Source organism: Phoenix dactylifera, chromosome 13, assembly GCF_009389715.1.
Source record: "Phoenix dactylifera cultivar Barhee BC4 chromosome 13, palm_55x_up_171113_PBpolish2nd_filt_p, whole genome shotgun sequence".
NCBI classification, from domain to species: domain Eukaryota; kingdom Viridiplantae; phylum Streptophyta; class Magnoliopsida; order Arecales; family Arecaceae; genus Phoenix; species Phoenix dactylifera.
In genome coordinates, this window is record NC_052404.1 from 10,089,273 (window position 1) to 10,109,079 (window position 19,807).

At 39.8% G+C, this 19,807-nt stretch overlaps 2 protein-coding genes across 2 annotated transcripts; both read right to left on the minus strand.

Moving 5' to 3' along the window:
• Positions 1 to 3,390: 3,390 nt before the first annotated feature.
• On the minus strand, positions 3,391 to 4,943 carry LOC103706676 (fasciclin-like arabinogalactan protein 12). The gene has a single exon (XM_008790870.4). It carries the CDS (start codon positions 4,304 to 4,306, stop codon positions 3,581 to 3,583), a length of 726 nt encoding a protein of 241 aa, XP_008789092.2. The 5' UTR covers positions 4,307 to 4,943; the 3' UTR covers positions 3,391 to 3,580.
• A 1,349-nt stretch (positions 4,944 to 6,292) lies between these two features.
• On the minus strand, positions 6,293 to 16,361 carry LOC103706675 (dnaJ protein P58IPK homolog B-like). The gene is made up of 9 exons (XM_008790868.3): positions 16,027 to 16,361; positions 13,098 to 13,263; positions 12,071 to 12,272; positions 11,808 to 11,968; positions 11,376 to 11,469; positions 11,073 to 11,285; positions 8,235 to 8,315; positions 7,639 to 7,857; positions 6,293 to 6,907 (listed from the first exon to the last, which is right to left on the minus strand). Exons 1-9 carry the CDS (start codon positions 16,124 to 16,126, stop codon positions 6,710 to 6,712), a joined length of 1,434 nt encoding a protein of 477 aa, XP_008789090.2. The 5' UTR covers positions 16,127 to 16,361; the 3' UTR covers positions 6,293 to 6,709.
• Between the last annotated feature and the right edge of the window lie 3,446 nt (positions 16,362 to 19,807).

Here is a 19,807-nt window from a genome sequence, read left to right on the forward strand (position 1 = left end):
TTCGCCTAATCACATCACAGGTAACCCTACCACTCTTCCTATAAAAAAAAGGGCTTCTTCCTCCCAAAGAGAGGCTTCGGACTTGAAAATACAGTCCCTCTCCTTCTCCAAAATTAAGCCCCCCTCTGACTTAAGCATCGGAGGGCCGGCGACGGAAACTCCGGCCACCGGCTTTTTGCAGGCCCCCCACGGAGGATGCCGCTCGCCGACGGATCGCCGCCCGCCAATGTTCGCCGGAGCTCCTCCTCCTCAGCCGACGGCCGCCCCCGGGTCCAATTTCCAGCAACAGAAGGACCTTCATACCAGGATAAGAATTTATTTAAATTCTAAATATTTAGATAGATGGGCTCGGGAGCTAAGATCATCGGCTATTATTCATCGACGCAGAGTGGGAGGGTTATCGTGAAAAAGATGACATTTTTCTTCTCGGTAGACGAGGCCAGATTGCTGCAACGCCAAGCACTTGTGGGGGCTGTTCGGGCGGGAGGACCAACTTGCACCGCCGAAACTGTGGGAATTTCATGGGCAGCGCTTCTCCCATTGGATCGGATAGCTCGGTTTCAAGCTCTGGAAATGGGGACGAGCTGGAGCAAGTATCATATCAAGATTAATGCATTGAAGCCCTCCTCCGCCCAAGAGTCAGGTATTCCTCTTCGCACATGATGTGGAGGTTGGTTCTTGAAGTGGTTGTAGCAAAAAAGAAAGAAACTTGGACGCAAGATGTAAACAAAAGGCTTTGTTCTCTTTGTAGTTCTTTAAGACCTCTTTGTACGATTGCATTCGTTATGGATAAATGGTTACTGTTGTGGTCTTAATCTGCCTTTTGATTTTGTGCTCGTGATGATTTCAATGACAAAAAAAAAAGAAAAAAGTTCTTAGTATGATTGGCATATTTAGTTTTGCTGTTCAGTGTTTTCTGTTCTTCTACAATTTCATTTTTTGGATACAACAGAGCAGTATTTTGTTTTCGGTGTGGATGCGATTTGAATTCTAATTCCTGACCAATAGCATTGGTTATTTTGTAACAAATGGGTCCAATCCAAGTCCAGGAGTTTATCTTTTTCACATTTTGTTACATTGATCTTGAGAAGTGGAAAAACGAGCTTGAGATTGGCAACAAAGATAAAGAGTGGAGCAGTTACAATGTTTAATCAAGAGTTGGGCAGTTATTGTTGTAGTGGTTATAACTTGGTGAGGAATACACCTAGAAAATTTTTTTTTTTTAAAAAAAAAAGGTGTGGGCAAATTATCTATGGAGAGAAACTTCAAGGCTATCAATTGTTGTGATTTATCACCAGCAAGCTAGACAGCATATTCATATCTGATACAACATTCTCAACTTCTTGTTAGTTTATTCATCCTACCTGTTAAACTTATCAAATATCATATGTTGTAGACATGCGCTACAAGCATGTCTATTATTTTCTTGTACTATTAAATGCATTGATGTTCTTGCCTGGGTCAACTTTGCTCATGCTTTGAGAGCAAGACTATTTAGACGGTGTTACTTGTATGCATGAATCAAGCCTATATGTTGTAAAGCACATGTTGTCACTTGTCGATATAAGATCTTTATGCCTTGAACTTTCTCAGCGTTGCTTTTGTCCAAGATGATGGATTTACATGGGGTTTTTCATTTGTTATCCCTTGCTCGCATACACGACATTGCTAAGATTGTATATTTCCTAAGCTTGTGGGGTCTGAATCTATACCTTATAGAGGTTAGTGTTGATAATCTGTGGATTTTTCTGTCACAGGTCTGCACTTAAAAGGTTTTTCTGAACTGCAATTCATTGACCTTAGTGGCATCTTGTGACAGATTTCTTGATTGGTAGGCAGGACAACCTGCACACCATGTACATGTGATCAGTTCATTTGGAGATGACATGTCAACAACTTGAATTTGACAACTGATATCTTAATGACAACTTTTGACAACTCATACCAACTTGTTTGCTTTTTATTGACCATGAAACATTTGATCAGCACTTTCATCATTATTGATTTAGCTTTTCCACAGCATAAACTTTTGCTCTTAATAATTAAAATGAAAGACATGAGGAATGACATGAAACCTTATATTTTTGTTGATTCATGGTAATATACATGAGGACTTCATGTTATTCGAGTTGGTCTGAGTCCTTTTCCTCATTCATTAAATCTCAAGTCTTCGATCACAGTTCATTGCATTAATTGCCATAACCAGCTCACAATGAGGTGTGTTGGTTATAATGAATGCACAAGCATTGGTGGTGTCTGACCCCTTTGGATGGCTTATTATCAATCCTCCAGTTTTTTCATCAGGCTGTGTCGGCAATCTGGCATCTTCAAACTAGGAATGGCATGCCTAATTTTTTTTATGTTTGTGCATCAGCCACACATGCTACAAATTCCTGATTATTTAGCAATCGCCATTGCAATTCATTATATTATACATTTTTTTAAAGGGAAATTGGGCCATTACATTGTATACTTGAGCACACATGAAATCATTTCTGAGTTGGCATCTTAAGGAGGTCATATCACTCCTTTTAGACTTTGATGTCAATCAAATGGATGTTATTCATTGTACATACTCAAATGCTGATTAAATTTGATGTTGATGATACCTTCCCGGCTAAAAGAGATTATGACCATTATGCTCTCATATTCAAATCTATGTGAAAATACTCCCAAGATCCAGTAGAGAGCAAGCCATACAAAATCCTTACGAGATATTTAAAATATATAGGAGAATGACCACCAATTTCTTGTATTGCAGTACCTTTGCTTTCATTTAGCTTTTACAGTAAGATGACCTCAAATTGAACCTAATGCCGCTAAAAATGTCAATTGAACTACTAGATGCACCTTATGAGACTAAAATTATCATATCCTGAATGCTCAATTCATGTGAACATTATTGAGAGAGAGAGAGAGAGAGAGCAATGGCACTATGAATGATTTCAGTAGATACCTCTCAGGTATTAGGGGATGATGTTGGATGTTGATTGCAAGTTCCAACCAACTACTAGAGGGTTAAATGATCTATAGACTGCAAAAGTTATAGATCCGAAATACCCATGTCAGAGCTCTTTATCTCACCCTTGTAGATTCTTACACGGTGCACACATTAAAAAATGAGCTGATATTGCTGCCGTCCATTTCTATATACCGGCAGCACTTTAGAATGTTTTACATTTGGCTGCTGACAACTTTGTTATACTCTTGACACTAGGTAGCATATCGAGTTTGCAGGTTAAATCTACACCTACTTTCTACAAGGTTTGACCAAAATGTTCTTGTCTTTCACTGGAGTTAAGCTGTCAACTGAGTTTCCAAAAGCAGATCAGTTACCTGTACTTTGTCAAATAGATCTCATAACCCAAATTAGTTCTGATATTCATAGGCTATACGAACACATGATGTTTACGTTATTACTCTCATCTTTATTTTAGCACATACATAAATGAAATAGCATTACAAAATCTGTGGCAGTGATGAAACAAGGCAAAGTTAAAAGGACACCTGAAAAATGCAAGCCTTCATACCCGACACAGACCACCACTCAGCAAAAGATAGAAAAGAATAGCAGTAACACTCAGAGACTCCACCAGAGAGAAGTCACAGCTGCGGCAAAGGCAATGGCAGCTGCGGATGCTCTCCAATTCAAACTGACAGCAGCAGAGTCTTTTGAAGTGCTTGAAGGCCCTTCAGCGATTGGAGCAGCCTTTTTCTTTTTAGGCATGGAAGGTGCAGGAGCGGGGGCATGGGGTCCGAAGATATCCAATGGGAGGAGCACCTGATCAACTTGGTACACAGCCAGCTGGTTATCTGAGTAGATGGTGTTGGACACTGTGGTGTTGACAATCCCTGTTGTTATGTTCACCGTGTTCCCCGTGGTTGTCACATTGAGTGGGAACTGCCCGTTGTTTACATCACCAGCCTGTGTTCGGAGTGGGTTGCTCACTGTTTGGAACTGAGTCGTCGAGATGAAGGAAGGAAGCACATGGAACTGGATTAGTGCAACCTTCTGCTGGTCGGTAAGGGAGTTGAGAATGCCTGCAGAGAGGCTGGAGAAGGCATTGTCAGACGGTGCAAAAACAGTGAGGCCGGAGTTGGAGTTGTTGAGCTGCTGGTTGATCTGGTCACCAACTTGGGTACTCTTAAGCAGCCGCATGAATGTAGTGAACTGCCCTGCCTTCTCAAGTATTTTCGTGATGTTTGTTGGGCCTGGTGGAGCTGGAGCTGCTGCAGGCTGAGCTAAAGTTTGAGTCATGAAGAGGAGAAAGGGCAGGGTAATGGCATAGATGGTGATATGTTCCATTGATTTTCTTGCTCTCTTCTTCCTGGCTTCAAGAGGGAGGGGATAAAGAAGGGTTATAGATATCAGCTTTTTGTGATAGGTTCTCTTTATCCTCTCTCTCTCTCTCTCTCTCTCTCTCTCTCTCTCTTCTTCTTCTTCTTCTTCTGCATTGGTGGCTGCAGCTACGGCGGCCTTATATGGTAATGGGAAGAGGGAGTGGAGGGGTCAGGTGGTTGGTGGTGGGGTGGTCTCCAGCACCAAACTTAATAAGATGCTGCAACTGGTTTGCTTAGAATGTTAGCAAATACAGTGAGGTATGGCCTTAACATTGGTGCAAGGATTCTTTCACAAAAAGCATCAGTGCAGTAACAGAGGGAGGTTGAATGCTCTTGATGATGGATTGCCTTCTACCCTTCAGTTATTCTGTCTCCTCTTCTTCTATATATTTTCACTGTACAGATTTGTTGATATGATTTTAAATATGGAAATAGGCAGGCAGCCTAGTTTGTTGGGCTGTCTTGTAAACAATGGTTGGTCATCCTCTTCTGTTTATTTTTTCCTTAATATTCCACAAAAAAAGGGTGGTCCTGTTCATCATCTGCTCAATTGCTGACTTGTGTCTATACGCTAGATACCATGCTTATCCAAGAATACAACATCATCAAATTGGAAAGAGTCTTGTTTGAGGTATATACTGGAACAAGAAGCTGGCAAAGTTTTTCGAGTGAATCATGTTCTATATTGTTTCTCATTTACTAATTCTTATCTAAACAAGTTCATATAGTCTAGAATGTTGAAAATAAACACAAGAATGGTTTGTTTCTCTTGGGATCTATTTATTTTCTAATATCTGTTGTTTCCGGTGGAGTTCTTTATTTTTAATGGTGCAAATTTGCTATAAGTATATGAAAATTACAGAAAGATCCCATAAAATAATATGTACAGTTGCGAGGCCGCTTCTGACAGGATGCAATGCTAAATGGTGATTAAAAATAATTTTTTTAAAAAAAAGAGAGAGAATACAATGGATGGGTGATAAATCGGAAAGAATGATATGGGAGGTTTGATGCATGCTATCGTGATTAAGTTGTGTAGTAATGCTCCGATAATGTTCGATGTTTTGCATGAACTTGCTTCCTCGTCCATGGATTATGCTAACAGTAATGCATGTTTCCTTGCTACTGTCTTCCTTCTAAATAATATTCATGAATGTCAAACATGTAATTATCGGATCTCTGTTAAACTACATGTTCATGAACAGTTAAATGGATCCTTTTGTTCCACCACACAGAATTGGACGGTGTATCTTTTTTAGGAGAAGCATTAGGAAAAAGGACACCTAAAATACAGGATTTTGTCGAAGAGCAGTAACTCTTGTTTGTTCTGAGAACCTGCTTTGGAAGAAACATGAACTAGAAAATTGAGTTCTGACTTCTGACTGCTACTAATTTATAAAAAAGAAGCAGCAGCAGCAGCAGAAGAAGAAAAGGCAGCGGCAGCTTAAAGGATTAGAGCATTCCTCAAGCCTCTTGCATGGCTTGGCTTATCCATTATTAGGATATATTGTAATGTATTTTGGTTTATAAGTGATGATCTTTTGGGGTCTTTTACAGATGAGGGAGGTGGTGAGGCATCATAAGACTGATAGAAGGCTTATTTTCTTATGAGAATTGTTGTGAGTCTTGTGACAGCACCTTATGGCAATACCGTACTATTATTACTAACCCTCTTTAACAACCCAAGGGCGAACCAATTTGTGATGTTTAACACTATAATTGACTCCTGAATTTCTTCCCAGCCAGAGGATACCTATTACTGTGGGTCTCGCAGGAGTGCAAGACGACCTGCAGGTGATCCACCGTCCTAATTGATTCCCTCAAGGTAAAAAACAAGGTGTTGATAAAATTCCAGTTGTTAGGCTGCTTGGTTTGCCTTCTGCCTCGAGTCGAAGATCTATCAAATATATAACCATGAGAACACAAATGATCCAATGGGAGACAGAGAGAAGAAAAAAGGCATGTACTACCATTATGCTTCTGGAATAAGAACTGTTATGTGATTACTGATGCAAATTCTATACAAGTCAGCATTTCCATTGGGACATCCCCAGAAAGTAATTATAACAAAGTGAGACCTTCTTCCAAAAAAAAAATCAATACATTATAAACAACATGGGTTTTGGCACCATGGGTTGCAACATCTTCTAACTTAATTCCCACCCAATCTCATTTCTAACAAGCCTCACTTGGGTTTTTCCTCCAAAATCCCATACCTGTTAGCAGTCAGCACCCAACTCAAATAAACCATTGTCTCGATTATGTCTCAATTCCTTTCGTTGCTCAACCTCCGACTTCTGCAGCACCTCTTTGGGTCAGTAAACATCTGAGAAACTTGAGTAAAGAATGAAATAACACATGGGTGTGATCAAAAATTGAACTCAAATCCTCCAGGGAAACCGCCCCCAGGGAATCCTCCACCTGGGAATCCGCCTTCAAAGTGAAAAGTGAATTGTTGTCCTCCACCAGCAAAAGGGTTAAAACCTCCACCTCCCATTCCCATACCCATGTCCTCTACATCCTCACCTCGGTCATATCTTGTACGTTTTTCTTCATCACCAAGTACCTTTGCAGGGAGATTAGAAGAGTCGGAATAGCAGGTAAGCAAAGATTCTGAATCAAACAAAGATAAAACAGAAATATGATGCATATGATAGGAACGGCTTCAAAGCAAATTTTGCATAAGACAAGTGAAGCAAGAACAATTGGCGAACTTAAGCACCTCAATAAAATGGGGCAGGCAATAGCTTATGCCAGATAAAATGAAACAACGTCATCTTGGATACTGCAAGTGCTTGAATTTTGAAAATAACAAACTATCGTATATCTTCAGATAGGACTTGTTCAACAAGCTTAAAGACCATAACAATCCTTCATATCAGGTTAGCTGTTTGACCAAATTCGACTCCCCCCCATAACCCCATACTCCTAGAGGTATTTTATCTGATCTTGCTGCCTTTTCTACATTCTTTCAAGGTTTATCTAATTTTCTAAAGTGAATTGGCAGCATATGGACAGATTTCTCGAATAATTTTGAACATTGAAAATTCTGGCCCAACTACAATATACAAGTTTAAACATTCTTTGTTGCAAAACAGATGAAAGACAATGCTGTTTTGGATTTTGTTACAATATTGGGCATAGATACAAGCACAGTCAATTTCATGCATTTCAATATGATGCATTAAAATAAAGATGGTTAATTGTTGGATGATAAAACACGGGACGTTCATCTTTAGTACAGCCGCTAAAAAGCTAATAAACAAGACTACTGCTAACATATTATGTTTATATTACCTCATAGGCAGCAGCAATTTCTCGAAATTGGGCCTCTGCTTCCTCTCTGTTATCAACATTCTTATCTGGATGCCACTGTAAAGCAAGTTTCTTGTAGGCCCGTCTAATCTCTGCAATAGAAGCAGTTCTTGAAATCCCCAGGATTTTGTACCAGTCCTTGCGTTTACTTAACTTCAGTGATTTTTCAGCCCTCAAAAGTGCTTCTCGAATATTCATATCCTGAAAAATTGTAAATTATTACAAGTTGACAATGTCCATCTATTCAAATTAGTTTGAAACAAATTCAGGGGAAAGAATAACTTTAAATAGAGAGAGCATATAGAATGAGAGAAACAATCAGTAGATAAAGAAGAGCTCGAGATCCACGTAATAATCATGCTATAGATACCCTAATTCCTAAATCAAGCAGTAGGAAAAGTATTGTAACCACAACATGAATCAACAGAGTTTTAATCAATACAATGTCAAGTATTCAGGGAGCCAACAATTAGAAAAGAGGAAAAGGGATTTTTTTTTTTTTCTAAAGTAGTAGTAGTAAAAAAAGAGTTATATTATTTCCAATAATGCTCAATTAAAATTTGAACTATATAACGAACCTGTGGAGATTTTTGAGCAGCTATTTTTAAATCTTCTACAGCTCCCTCCCAATCTTCTGTTATAAGTTTAGCCTCGCCTCTCTGCAGAGAGACAGCTAGGCCTGTCAGATAAATATCACCAATTTCAAGCACAAAAGATTGTCATGGTAGATGTATAACTTGTGGAAGACAAGGTATTCATGATGTGCTAGGCAATTCTGACATATCCAAACTCTACCATTTCACAATTAACACATCTATTAGACAGACTATGAACTGTGGCACCAACTAGTAATTAAAAATTAATCACAGAAGTATTTTGTATCTTCGCAAATTCATCCTTCTTAGATGCATAAACAATTTCTCCGAAAGGACAGGATCAGACTCATGGAGCAGTTATTATCTGTAAGGAATAGTAGAAGATGCCTGCACTCAATGTTAGCAGAAAGGCAAAGGACCAACAAAACTTTAACCTCCAGAACTTTCATCATCTAAGTTTGTTAAAACTAAAGACGTTCATGGTGTTTAAACCACTAGGTTAGTAGTGGATTCACATAGTGGAGAGTCCTAATCCTATTTTGCTTACATGATATATATGTCCATAAAAAAATTATAAAAAAGCCATTAGATTGCTATTCAACAGATTGGTCTTCTCAAGCAACAATATTCTAAAAAATGCAAGACCATAAACTGCTACATTTGGAAGGCAAAAGGGCCCATTAATGTATAGGCCCTTATTTCAATTCTGCAACAGTGAAAATCATTTAAACTAGGTGGTATTGGTGTCCTGAATGTTGAGCAGTAAAACAGACAGATACTTCAAGTTTAACATATATAGCTCACTTGACTCTGCATCTCTGGCTCCACAAAGGTCAATTGTGATAAAACTTCACTACCTCATTTCTTCGAAAGCAAACAGATAGTTTAAACTCCAATTAATCTATTTACACATTCCATACCAAAGTTGATTGGTGCTAGCACTTGACACTTATATTTAAATGTCTGGCTCAAAAAGGAAGGACTACTTGATTGATATGCGAGAGCTCATCAGCCAGTAAAATGTTAAGGACTAGACTTTTTCCCTTGATTTTTATTAATGCCAATTGATGAGTACACTACCACTTTTGATTGATGAGATCTTATTTCTTTTAAACATTATCAGGAGAGAGTAAGAAAATGGCAGCACAAACTAATGGACAGTGCATTTATAAATGTGAACCTCAAGGACTCATGCAAAACATTATAAATTTGGAATGTTACTGTTTTGCTTTTTTTTTTTCCTCCAAATTTACATGTGGAAAGTTTTAAACTTTTATCAATAAATGGAAGAGTTAGATGAGCAGGCACCACGTTGAGAATGTACTCAGAAATGATTTAGGCTGTTTTTGTAGGTGGTGCTGCAGTGTTTTTTGAAACTGATAGAATAAAGACTATTGCTTCCTTTACATGCTGGCATGATTTCTTTCTAATATGTTAAGTTGAAAAGAAGAAAAAATATATAATAACTAGGGAATGTACCTATAGGTTTTATGTTATGACATGGGGATGCATAGACACAAATATTTATCTATATATAGCAGCATGCTTACTAGATGGCCAAACCATAATCACATAAAATATTGCACATAGATTCAAATGTGGAAAAACAAACTTTCTTCCTTGGGAAGGAGCAGTCTGGGGTTTGGGTAAGTACAATATGCTGTAGCAAATAGTCAAGAGCTTCCCTTCATATCAAATATACTCATCTGAAATGGCTCACCCATTTTCAACTCAAAATCTACTGAACCATCATTATCCTTTTCCAGCAGAAGTATTGCAGCAGGGCAACAACATTTGAGAAAAGTAAACAGAATGGTAAAATTGATTCAAACCCATATATTTGAAACAATTATCTGGATATTGGCAGCAAAACAAACAGAATTAGACTAAAGGGGGAATGATTATTATAAAGGGACAATCAGATGGGTGCTGATAGTAAAATGATGTAGGAAAGCCACCTTTAGCAAAAGGCATGCCCAGCTAGGAGGTTGGAGAAAAAATTGCCACCATCGTGGCTAGTCCCAAGCCTGGATGAGAAAGGAGGAGGGTGAACGTCAGGTTAGACAGCCAGTCATAAAAATATGTCCATAACTTTTCTCCAAATAGTTGGGAAAAGGCTCAATGGTTATAGTTATCGTGGTGTTGCCTCACCAACACAACCGACTAAATGAAGGCTCCATTATTTTTAAGCACACTCATTACAACAGATTGTGACAGTCAAACTTAGTGGAACACTGCAGGTTTTGTGGTTGTGAATAATAAAGAATCATCTCAAGGCATAATAGTGAGTATAAATAGGGGTATGCAATAATTAGGTCAACTTTCCAGATGAATTAGGGTAATCAGAATCTACAGCAGATAATGGATACATAAGCTTATAGTCACTATGCTCACATCCCTAAAATGAAGAGCTGGGATAGGAGCTGGCATGCCAAGGCCTGACGTTCCCTCTGCACAAGTTCGTATCTCATAAACAAACTGTCCTTAAACAAGACCTATTACTATTTAGAACAGGACTTCTTAACCTTTTATGAAATGTCTTCAGAAGATTCACAATGTAATACATGGATATTTATGGTGATTACTGCTTCAACCTTGAACAAAGACTGGCTTCATTTTCCGGACCAAATGGCACTAGCGTAGCTGAAGGCACTAGTATAGCACAAAAATGCTACCTAATGATGTTAGGATCTAGACATCAAAGTTCTCAGGCCATCCAAAAGCCAACCAAATCCTGTTAAGGCTCAGGACGCATTTAGTTCGGAAAGACTGATCAAAGCATTCCAAGAAGATGCTGAAGTTTGAAACGCCATAGCAAACCTGAGACAATGCTTCAACAAGCTCTCCATCAATCTCCAGTGCATCTGTGCAACTTTTGATAGCATCCTTTCCTCTACCAAGTTTAACCAAGACCTTACATAAACCAAGATGAAGATGTACATTATAAGCACTATGACCGGGGTCCATTGCAAGGGCAGCCTTGAAGTCCTCAACAGCCAATCGTAGCTTACCCTTCGCAACATTGTCTTCTGCCTGCAATAGTCCCATCAACTTACATTTAATGAATATACAATAAATGGTAATATTCAGATTCACATAGAAGCTCCAGAATAATAGCCTTACACTCTTAGTCTTCTTTAGGAGATTTTTTAATCCAAAATATGCTTTCTTCAGTTCACTATGTTCTGGATCTAGACGGAGTCCCTTCTGAAAGTGCCTGAACAATATGCATAGTTACCAACATAGATATAGTACTGCCTGCATCTTAAGCTTTCTTCTGAACAATGGACAACTTGTCATGTTCTTTTTGTTCACTTTTTCTTGACACACCAAAAGCACTAGAATAAATTAGCTCTAGTATGCAACAGAATATTAAACATGTGTAGACATTAGACATTGCAAATGTTTGGAATTGATAGTCTGCAGAGTTGAGCTAATAACTGCAGCTTAAATAAAAGGAGAACATCATTGCAGCAAAGTGCAAAAGAGTGCATATATAACACAAAGTTTGAAACTTTTAACATACATATGTATAGGAAGTTTCATGAATCAAACCTTGTAGCAACATCATGGTCTGAGAGATAATAATAACAACGGCCACGAAGCAGTAGTGCCTCCAAATTATCTTCATCTTGTTTAAGTATGTATCCAGTCTCTGAAATAGCACTTGAGTAGTCTTTCAGTGCTAACAACAATTTCACCTTGAGAATTTTTGCCTGCAAAGGACATGCTTCACTGAAGTAAGATTGCAGCTTATTGTTACAATCTCTATCTAATTTAACAAGCACAGACAAACATCAGTAATCCATAAATGGTACCCGTAAGCATCCTGGAGAAAAGACAAGGACAATTTTGTCAATATAATCCAAAGCTTTTGAAAAATCACCAGACTCAAAATGATTGTATGCGGAGTCCAATGCGCTTTGGGCCTGCAATAACTGAGAGAGCTCCTTCTCCACTGAAGACATCCCAGGTTTTAGCTCTAGAAATTTTTTATAGTTTTTCTCAGATTCCTCAAATCTGCATCAGAATACGTGAGTTAGATAGCATTTATTTTAAAATCATAGTGTTTTGCACAAGTGAGACATTCCCTAAGACAATTCTGTCAGATTAAATCTTCCCAAGTAAACAATTTCTGTCTTTATAACATTGTCCTTTATATTATCAATTAATATGCATTTACTTTAGTATACATGAGAGTGTCAATTGCATATGGTCAACTATATAATCATGAAGAATGGGTCAATTATTATTTTTTTGGGGGGGTAATATCATTATACTGTATCAAGCACACCACATAGAGCATGCTACAACCCACAATTTACATCAACAATATTTGCTATGTGATGGTATTTTGTCGATGTACTCAACATATTTAGTAGCTTGACATCAGAAAACCTTCAAGTTGACTTAAAACCTTTTCAAACAAAGAATAATGTCATATTCTTCAGCTCTATGCATTAATGGCAACATGCACGGGTTTTAAATGAAGGTAAAATTGATAGTTCGATTTTTCTGTATAGCTACTTGTATCAACACCTGGAGTTATCAAATCCATGGGTTAAGAATTATATGCCCCTATCATAGGATCCCAAGCAAAATAACATCATGTTGTACATGCATAAACTATTATTGGACTGATAATTTCTGAATTGACAAAGTTCATTGAATTCATATTAAAGACCTCAAGCCTCTGGTGTAGAAAAATGGAGGGAAAAAAAGACCAAATGAAGGCACAGACCCCCCCCCCCCCCCAATTTCCATGTATACTACATTGCAAACAAAAAGTCAGACATTTCAAATACATGCAAGTGTTGTCAAAAATTACATATAGCAGAAAAACACCTGCATAAGTGACGAAGAACAGATGCATGCTGTGAATAAGCTTCTGAAAGATATGGATTTGCTTCTATTGCGCCATTGAGAAGTCCAAGTGCATCATTATACTGCTTCACCTTTATCATGTCAGAAGCTCTTTTCAATAAACTCATAGCATCATCTTTTTGGCTTTCTGCATATTAGACAAACCAATATAATATCAAAATAGATATCAACATATCCGTCACAAAATTTGAAAAAACATCTTAAAGAAAAAGTTCGTTGACATTACTCTGTGTAATAAGGTATATATACTGATCTTTAAAGAGGAAAGAATGGTACAAAATGTCCAGAAACTGGCATTTTATATTATTATTCATATAATCTAATTAGAAAAGTTATGAAAACCTAAAACTATTTTCAAATGCATATATAATATAGAATAATGGATTCAAGTTCACAATGCTGCAAATGGAGAGTGTCCTTTTGCAAGATTGCTTCACTCGATAGAATGCATTATTAAAACAAAAGAAGGCACTTCCATGATAGGCTCTATGTGCGTGAAACAGATTTTGCTGGCTGACTTCCTAATCTTATTACAAGGCTTCTTAGGTGGGGTTCAGTGTTACCTGGATACATGACATGGTTGTCCCAATTGAACATGGAATCTTAAAAAAAAAATTGGATACATCCAATACTATATAGATATGTTTATGGATATGCACACATGTATGCATATAAAGACTAATTTGTTGGACCAATTATTTTGCACAATAGAATTCGTAAAATTTTGCTTCTATGATGTTAGACTTGTATACAAGATTTACTGTCTCGGCACCGAACTCTGTACTGAAAATAACTTGGCACAATGTCAGTATGCTCGGTGTATGAGGGTCATTTGGCATACGGACACTCGATACGCCCTCTGTACCATATGCCGGTTCGGCACCAATACAGTACAGTATATTTAGTACGCACCGATACCGATTGGTACAGTGTACCATGCTCATAAATTTCTAGGTATAAGTGCCAAAAGTTGAGTTGTAATTATGATGATATAATGGTGCACTGATTTGAACTGTCAAGAAGGGTAACAAAGTGTCCAAGTGTCTTAAGTGTCCAATTACAGCAAAAACTCAGAATTTGAACTGTCCAGGTAACATTGGGCGGGTAAGATAAAGAGAGGCCATGAAGTTGGCAAAATGAATTGATGCAATAGAAAACTTAAAAAAGGCAGAAGGGAGTGGCTAATTACAATACCTCATCATTTTTAAGCATAAAACAAAACCCTGAGGGAGGAAATGCAGATGGTGTTGTTTCGGGAAAACATAGAAGTTATATAATGTGTATCAGGAATGATGTAGCACTATGAGGAAGCAAGTGGTTTGGATTTTTGTCGCTAATGATATGTATCTACTGCTTGCATAAAGCATCCTCAAGTTGGTAACTAGGTGTATGAAATTCTAAATGTGCGACACCCAAGGAAATTTCTGACATGAAATCTTTGAGTGCCTTTAGCGCTATCCTCTTGCTGAGAGGCAGTTGGATATGTTTGTGGAGGCGAAGACAGGCAAACCCTGAGGCTTCATATTTAACCATGTTTTCTGGCATGAAATTTTTGAGTGCTTCTAGTGGTACCCAGTATCCTCTTGCTGCGAGGCAGTTAAATGTCTTGGGGAGGTGAAGACAGGCAAACCCTGAGGCTTCATATTTAACCATGTTTTCTGGCATGAAATTTTTGAGTGCTTCTAGCGGTATCCTCTTGCTGCGAGGCAGTTAAATGTCTTGGGGAGGTGAAGACATGCAACCCCTGAGGCTTCATAGTAACCATGTTCGCTGAAATGAAATTGTTGGGTGCTCTAACAGTATCCTCTGGCTGCGAGGCAGTTAAATGACCTGGGGAGGTGAAGACAGGCAACCCCTGATGCTTCATATTTAACCATGTCTGCTGACATGAAATTCTTGGGTGCTTCTAGCAGTATCCTCTTGCCGCAAGGCAGTTAGATATGTCTCGGGATGGGGAAGACGAAATACCTGAGACTTCATATTTAACCATGTTAGCTAGTTTTGGCCCAAGGGGATTGCTGACATAAAATCTTTGAGTGCTTCTAGCGGTATCCTCTTGCTGCAATGCAGTTAGATATGTCTCAGGGAGGTAAAGACAAGAAACACCTAATGCTTCATTTTTAACCATGCTAGCTAGCTTCTAGGATTACGTTAGAGGCCTATGGAAGGTTACTCGAATCAGGAACAGGTATGGAAGAGAATTTGAGAATGAGAAAGAGTAACAGAGTTATGCACCAAGAAAGTGGATAGAAAGCAAGACTCTAGAGATCAGTCTTGCTATGGTTCCCTATCAGATCCAAGAAGATAAGACGGAAAACTGCATTATCACAGAAATATCCCAGTACGGAAACAGATTCCAAAACTCAGCCCAGAAAGCAAAATCCAGCGATATCCGCCTCCCAATACCAGCATACCTTCCTTTCCGATCAAAAGAAAAACCGATGGCAGCAGACAAGGTCAACCTACGCCCTTAATTCCGAATCTCGAAGGTTTCTCATCAATTCCAATACGTTCAGAACACTGAAATCGTCCCATATTAACCCACGAACAACCAATGCAGTTGCGTAAACTGTCCAATGAGGAACAATGATGGTAAAGAATCGACCAGATCGACTTGAATCAAGAAAATCAAGAATAGGAATCCAGAGTTTCAAGAATCAAGATTCATCTTTGTTGAACTTCTATCTTTCAGATTTAAAGAAACCTAAAAAACAGTGAAAATTCAAAGATCCAAAGCGGTATATCACCCTCATCTTGGACGGAATCGTTTCCTGAAAAGTACCATCCTAGTTACAGCAATCTAACATAAAGATCATCCATATCAATCCCGGATCAGCTCATGAAAACGAAATCCCAATAGATTCATCAGACGGGGGTGGAAAGGGCCTACCTTGGCCAGAGACGAGGGGGGGTTGGGAGGAACAACACAAGTAGAGGAGGAGAAGAGGCACGACGACCAGTCCCCCAGAGCCGGAGAACTTCGCCGCCATCTTTTCCTTCCCGTTTCCGAAGCGAAGAGAAGAAGGAAGCCCCAAATCCAAGTCCCCAAACGATTCGGAAGACCCGCCCACCCGGCGACCGGATGCCGCCGTTGAAGGCTTGTTGTTTCAACCTTCGGGATCCGATTCGGAATCGGACGGGCGGATGCTGATACGCCTGGTTAGTACTCCGGATTCTCACCATTACACGTCGCAGACACCAATGATTGTGTGCCACGTGGATTCAGATAGGACAAGGTCGGCTTCTCTTCCCCCGTGTTGTCCGGATTCAGGGAAAACCAGGTGTTCACTTGTCACAAGACCAGCCCACTTAAATAGATTTGAAGCAAGTAGTCCCGGTTGGGGCATTGAAAAATCTTGGAAGATGTTGATTGAAGGATGAGAAGCCTTGGTAGATGTAGTTGATAAATTGTAAGGTTAACAAAATGATGGTCATTCTTAAAGATTCATTTATATGATTCAAAATGATGGAAAGGTTGAGAATCAGTCGAGTCGAGTATGATCATGTCTTTAGCTGCTTGAATCTATCGGAAGGTTTGTTCACGTTAGGTATGCATACGCTCTAATCTATCTAATCTTAATTGTGATTGGAATCTAAAATTATATATATTAATATCATAAAGATTTTGCAATACAGAAACCAAAGCCTCGACTAATTGGGATTTGAAATTGCTAATTTTATTGGGATTTGAAACTGTTGATTTCATCTAGACTGGCTAAAAATGACGATAATACAATTCAAGAATGCAGATCATAAAATTTAGATTTTGGAGTGGTTTTTAGTTAATATACAAATGTGAAAACCCGAAACTATAATTAAGCTAGCCACCAAGCCAACATGGCACTTCCCAACTAGAAATAAGCTTGCAATTTTATAATAATTGTGTCAGACATTGAGCACAGCTCTAATACCACTTATTGCAAACTCATGATGGAGAACACTTAACTACCAGGTGAGGAACCTGCCCCAGGCTTATAAACACTAAGATGCACGAAAGATCAATATTTAGTCGGACTTCTATATAAGGAAAAGATGTGTTATTTAACAATAGTATCTATGACTATGAGGTTTTTCTTGTTATTAAATATTTAACTTTGGCCTAACAAACTCTTGAAACAAGAAAACCTCTTCCTCCACCCAAAAAAAGAAAGAGAAGAAGAAGAAGAAAACCTCTTCACCTCCTACAAGCAACCTCGCTATTAGTGCTGGGGACCAAGACATCCAGAATGGCAAAGCCAATCCAGATCGGAGACGTGAAGCCACCATGTACTCAACCTACCAAAAAGCTTTCGTAAGTAGACCGATTGGCAATTAGGTTCAACGAGGACTTCCAGGGTACGTTGAAAGTTAACGGCTAGATGTTTCCCTCCACTTTACGGAGTTGCGGCTTACGTCGAGGCTCACAAGTTGGCGACGGTGGACCCGCAACGTTCACCGCGCACAATCCTGCAAAATTTTAAGTGGTGCTACTGCTCAAATGGTGGTGAGATGAAGAAATACTTGAAATGATTTAAGAGTTTCACTTTTTTTTTTTTTTTTTTTTTTTGTCAAAGAGAACCACCCCAATCAACGTGGTATCCTGTGAAAGAACAGAGAATCAATAGACTATAAATCATACAGTAATAGAGACTCGCTGTGTTATTATTGGTGGAAACGCAGATGGTTGGAAAACCAGAAAGCAATGAGAGGATATTTTACCGGAATGCCTTTACAGTAGTATTCCATGTAAAATAGATCAAAGATGACTGGACAATGGGAGAAATATGGCAAAAGTATAGAAAAAAAGCAAAGAGCTCGTAGATTAGCTTTGTAGACATATCAAACTATTATCAAAGAAAAGAGAAAGCAGACTTCCATAGAATTACGCATGAAATAGCTTTATGCAAACTCTTTCATAATATCCAGGCAATCCATACTCATAAAAGTTTCATTCTGTGTGAAGATTTTTCTTTTTCAGGTGCAGCCATTTTCTGTTATCTTTATAAGATTTTACAGCTGACAGGCTAGCATGCATGCAACACTGAATCCAATGATCGATGGCTTAAATCCTCCAACATACTCAAAAAAGTTTTTCTGCAGCCCTCAGGGAAAAAAGCAGCAAAGAAAGAAAGGAAACATTAAATCTTAATGATCTTTGGCTACTCAGCTCCTTTTTTTTTTTAAGGCAGACCAAAATCACTTCCGAAGTCTCAAGCATAACCACCAAAAGATCTTACCATCAAGCTAGCTGGCAGCTTACAAAAGCGGATAGCCTTATTGCTGGTGATTGGCAGCCAATCTGATGGAGACATCAGAGCCCTTCATCCAGATGATCCTGAGCCCCCGGATTGAGCCAGACTCGTTTATTTACATATTTATTTTATTATTTTATTTTTGGGCTTATTTGCATTCTAGGGTTTATTTGTGGTTTATTTTATTTCTGGGCTTATTTGCATTTTAGGGCTTATTTGTGTTATTTGTGGGTTCATTAGGATTTATTTCTGTGTAAGGGGGGTTTATGCAAGTTGTGTATTTGGGCCCTATATATAGGGAACTATTTTCATGATTAGGGTTTAATGAATGATTAAGAATTTCTTTTCCCCCAGATCTTATTCTTCCTCCTCCTCCTCCCCTTCTCTTCTTTCTGTGTCTCTAGAACCTCTTCTTCCTTCTTCCTCTCTTGTTCTTCCTTCTTCTTCTCTTCCCCCGCACTGGTGCTGCATCAACTTGGTATCAGAGCAAGGCTGGTTTTGCCCCTGCTGCCAAAGCCACGGTCCAGTGTTTCCTCTCTTCCTTTCTCTCTCGGTGTTCACCAGCCCCTACCCCCCCCCCCCCCCTCTTTCGGTTTTCACCAGAGAAAAAAAAAAAAAAAAAAAAAAGAGGACAAAGGGGACAAAGGGATCAACCCTGATTCACCGAGCTTCTCTCGGTTCCTCTCCTTCCCTCTGTCAGCTTCACACACAAAAAAAAAAAGAGGGGAAGACCCCTGTTCGTCGGCCCCGTCCCGCCGGCCGCCAAGCCCGCGGCCACCACTCCCACGCTCCACCGCCGCTGCATCACGCCACCGCCAGGCCGAGCGCCGCCCCCTCCGAAGTGTCGCCGCGCGCCCCGAGCACTCCGCCACCATCGGGCACCCTGTTGCCGCCCGCGGAAGCCTGAGACCGGCCGCCTGCGTCGTGTCCGCAGAGGGGACCGCCGCCGTGGAGTCCCACGGTTGGTCGCCGTCGGTCGCCGCAAGCCCGCAGCCGCTGCCGCGATCTCCGCCCCGCCTCGCAGCCAACGCCACGAAATCCGGCGCATCCCCAACGAATCCGTCGGAGATTGAAGACGGCCAGCGTAGCGGGTAAGATTCAAACCCGATAACCCGGATCCTAACGGATCCGAGTTAAAAAAAAAAAAAAAAAAAGAGGAGTACGCACGTGACCGCACGTGCCCAAAAAAAAAAAAAGAAAAAAAAAGAGAAAAAAAAAGAAAAGGAAAAAAAAAAAAACCCTACCTCTGTTCATCTTCTCCCTCGGGTCGTCCGCCGTCGCCGCCGCCCGTGACGCGCCGCTCCACCCAAGTCGCCGCAGCGATCGCCCCTCCGGCCTCGCCACCTGAGTCCGGCCGCCGTGCCGCCAGAGCCCGAGCCGCCGTCCGCCTTCTGTCGCCGCCGAGGCCTCCGCCGCGTCCGCCGGTGCCGCCCCGCCCCG

Bases quoted from the DNA above. Each gene is read 5' to 3' on its own strand.
- LOC103706676 (XM_008790870.4), bottom strand. From the start codon at position 4,306: ATGGAACATATCACCATCTATGCCATTACCCTGCCCTTTCTCCTCTTC.
- LOC103706675 (XM_008790868.3), bottom strand. From the start codon at position 16,126: ATGGCGGCGAAGTTCTCCGGCTCTGGGGGACTGGTCGTCGTGCCTCTT. The intron at 11,286-11,375 runs GTAAGGCTATTA...GGACTATTGCAG, and splicing joins TCCTAAAGAAGACTAAGAGT to GCAGAAGACAATGTTGCGAA. The intron at 8,316-11,072 runs GTTTGCTATGGC...GTCTCTCTGCAG, and splicing joins TTGTTGAAGCATTGTCTCAG to AGAGGCGAGGCTAAACTTAT.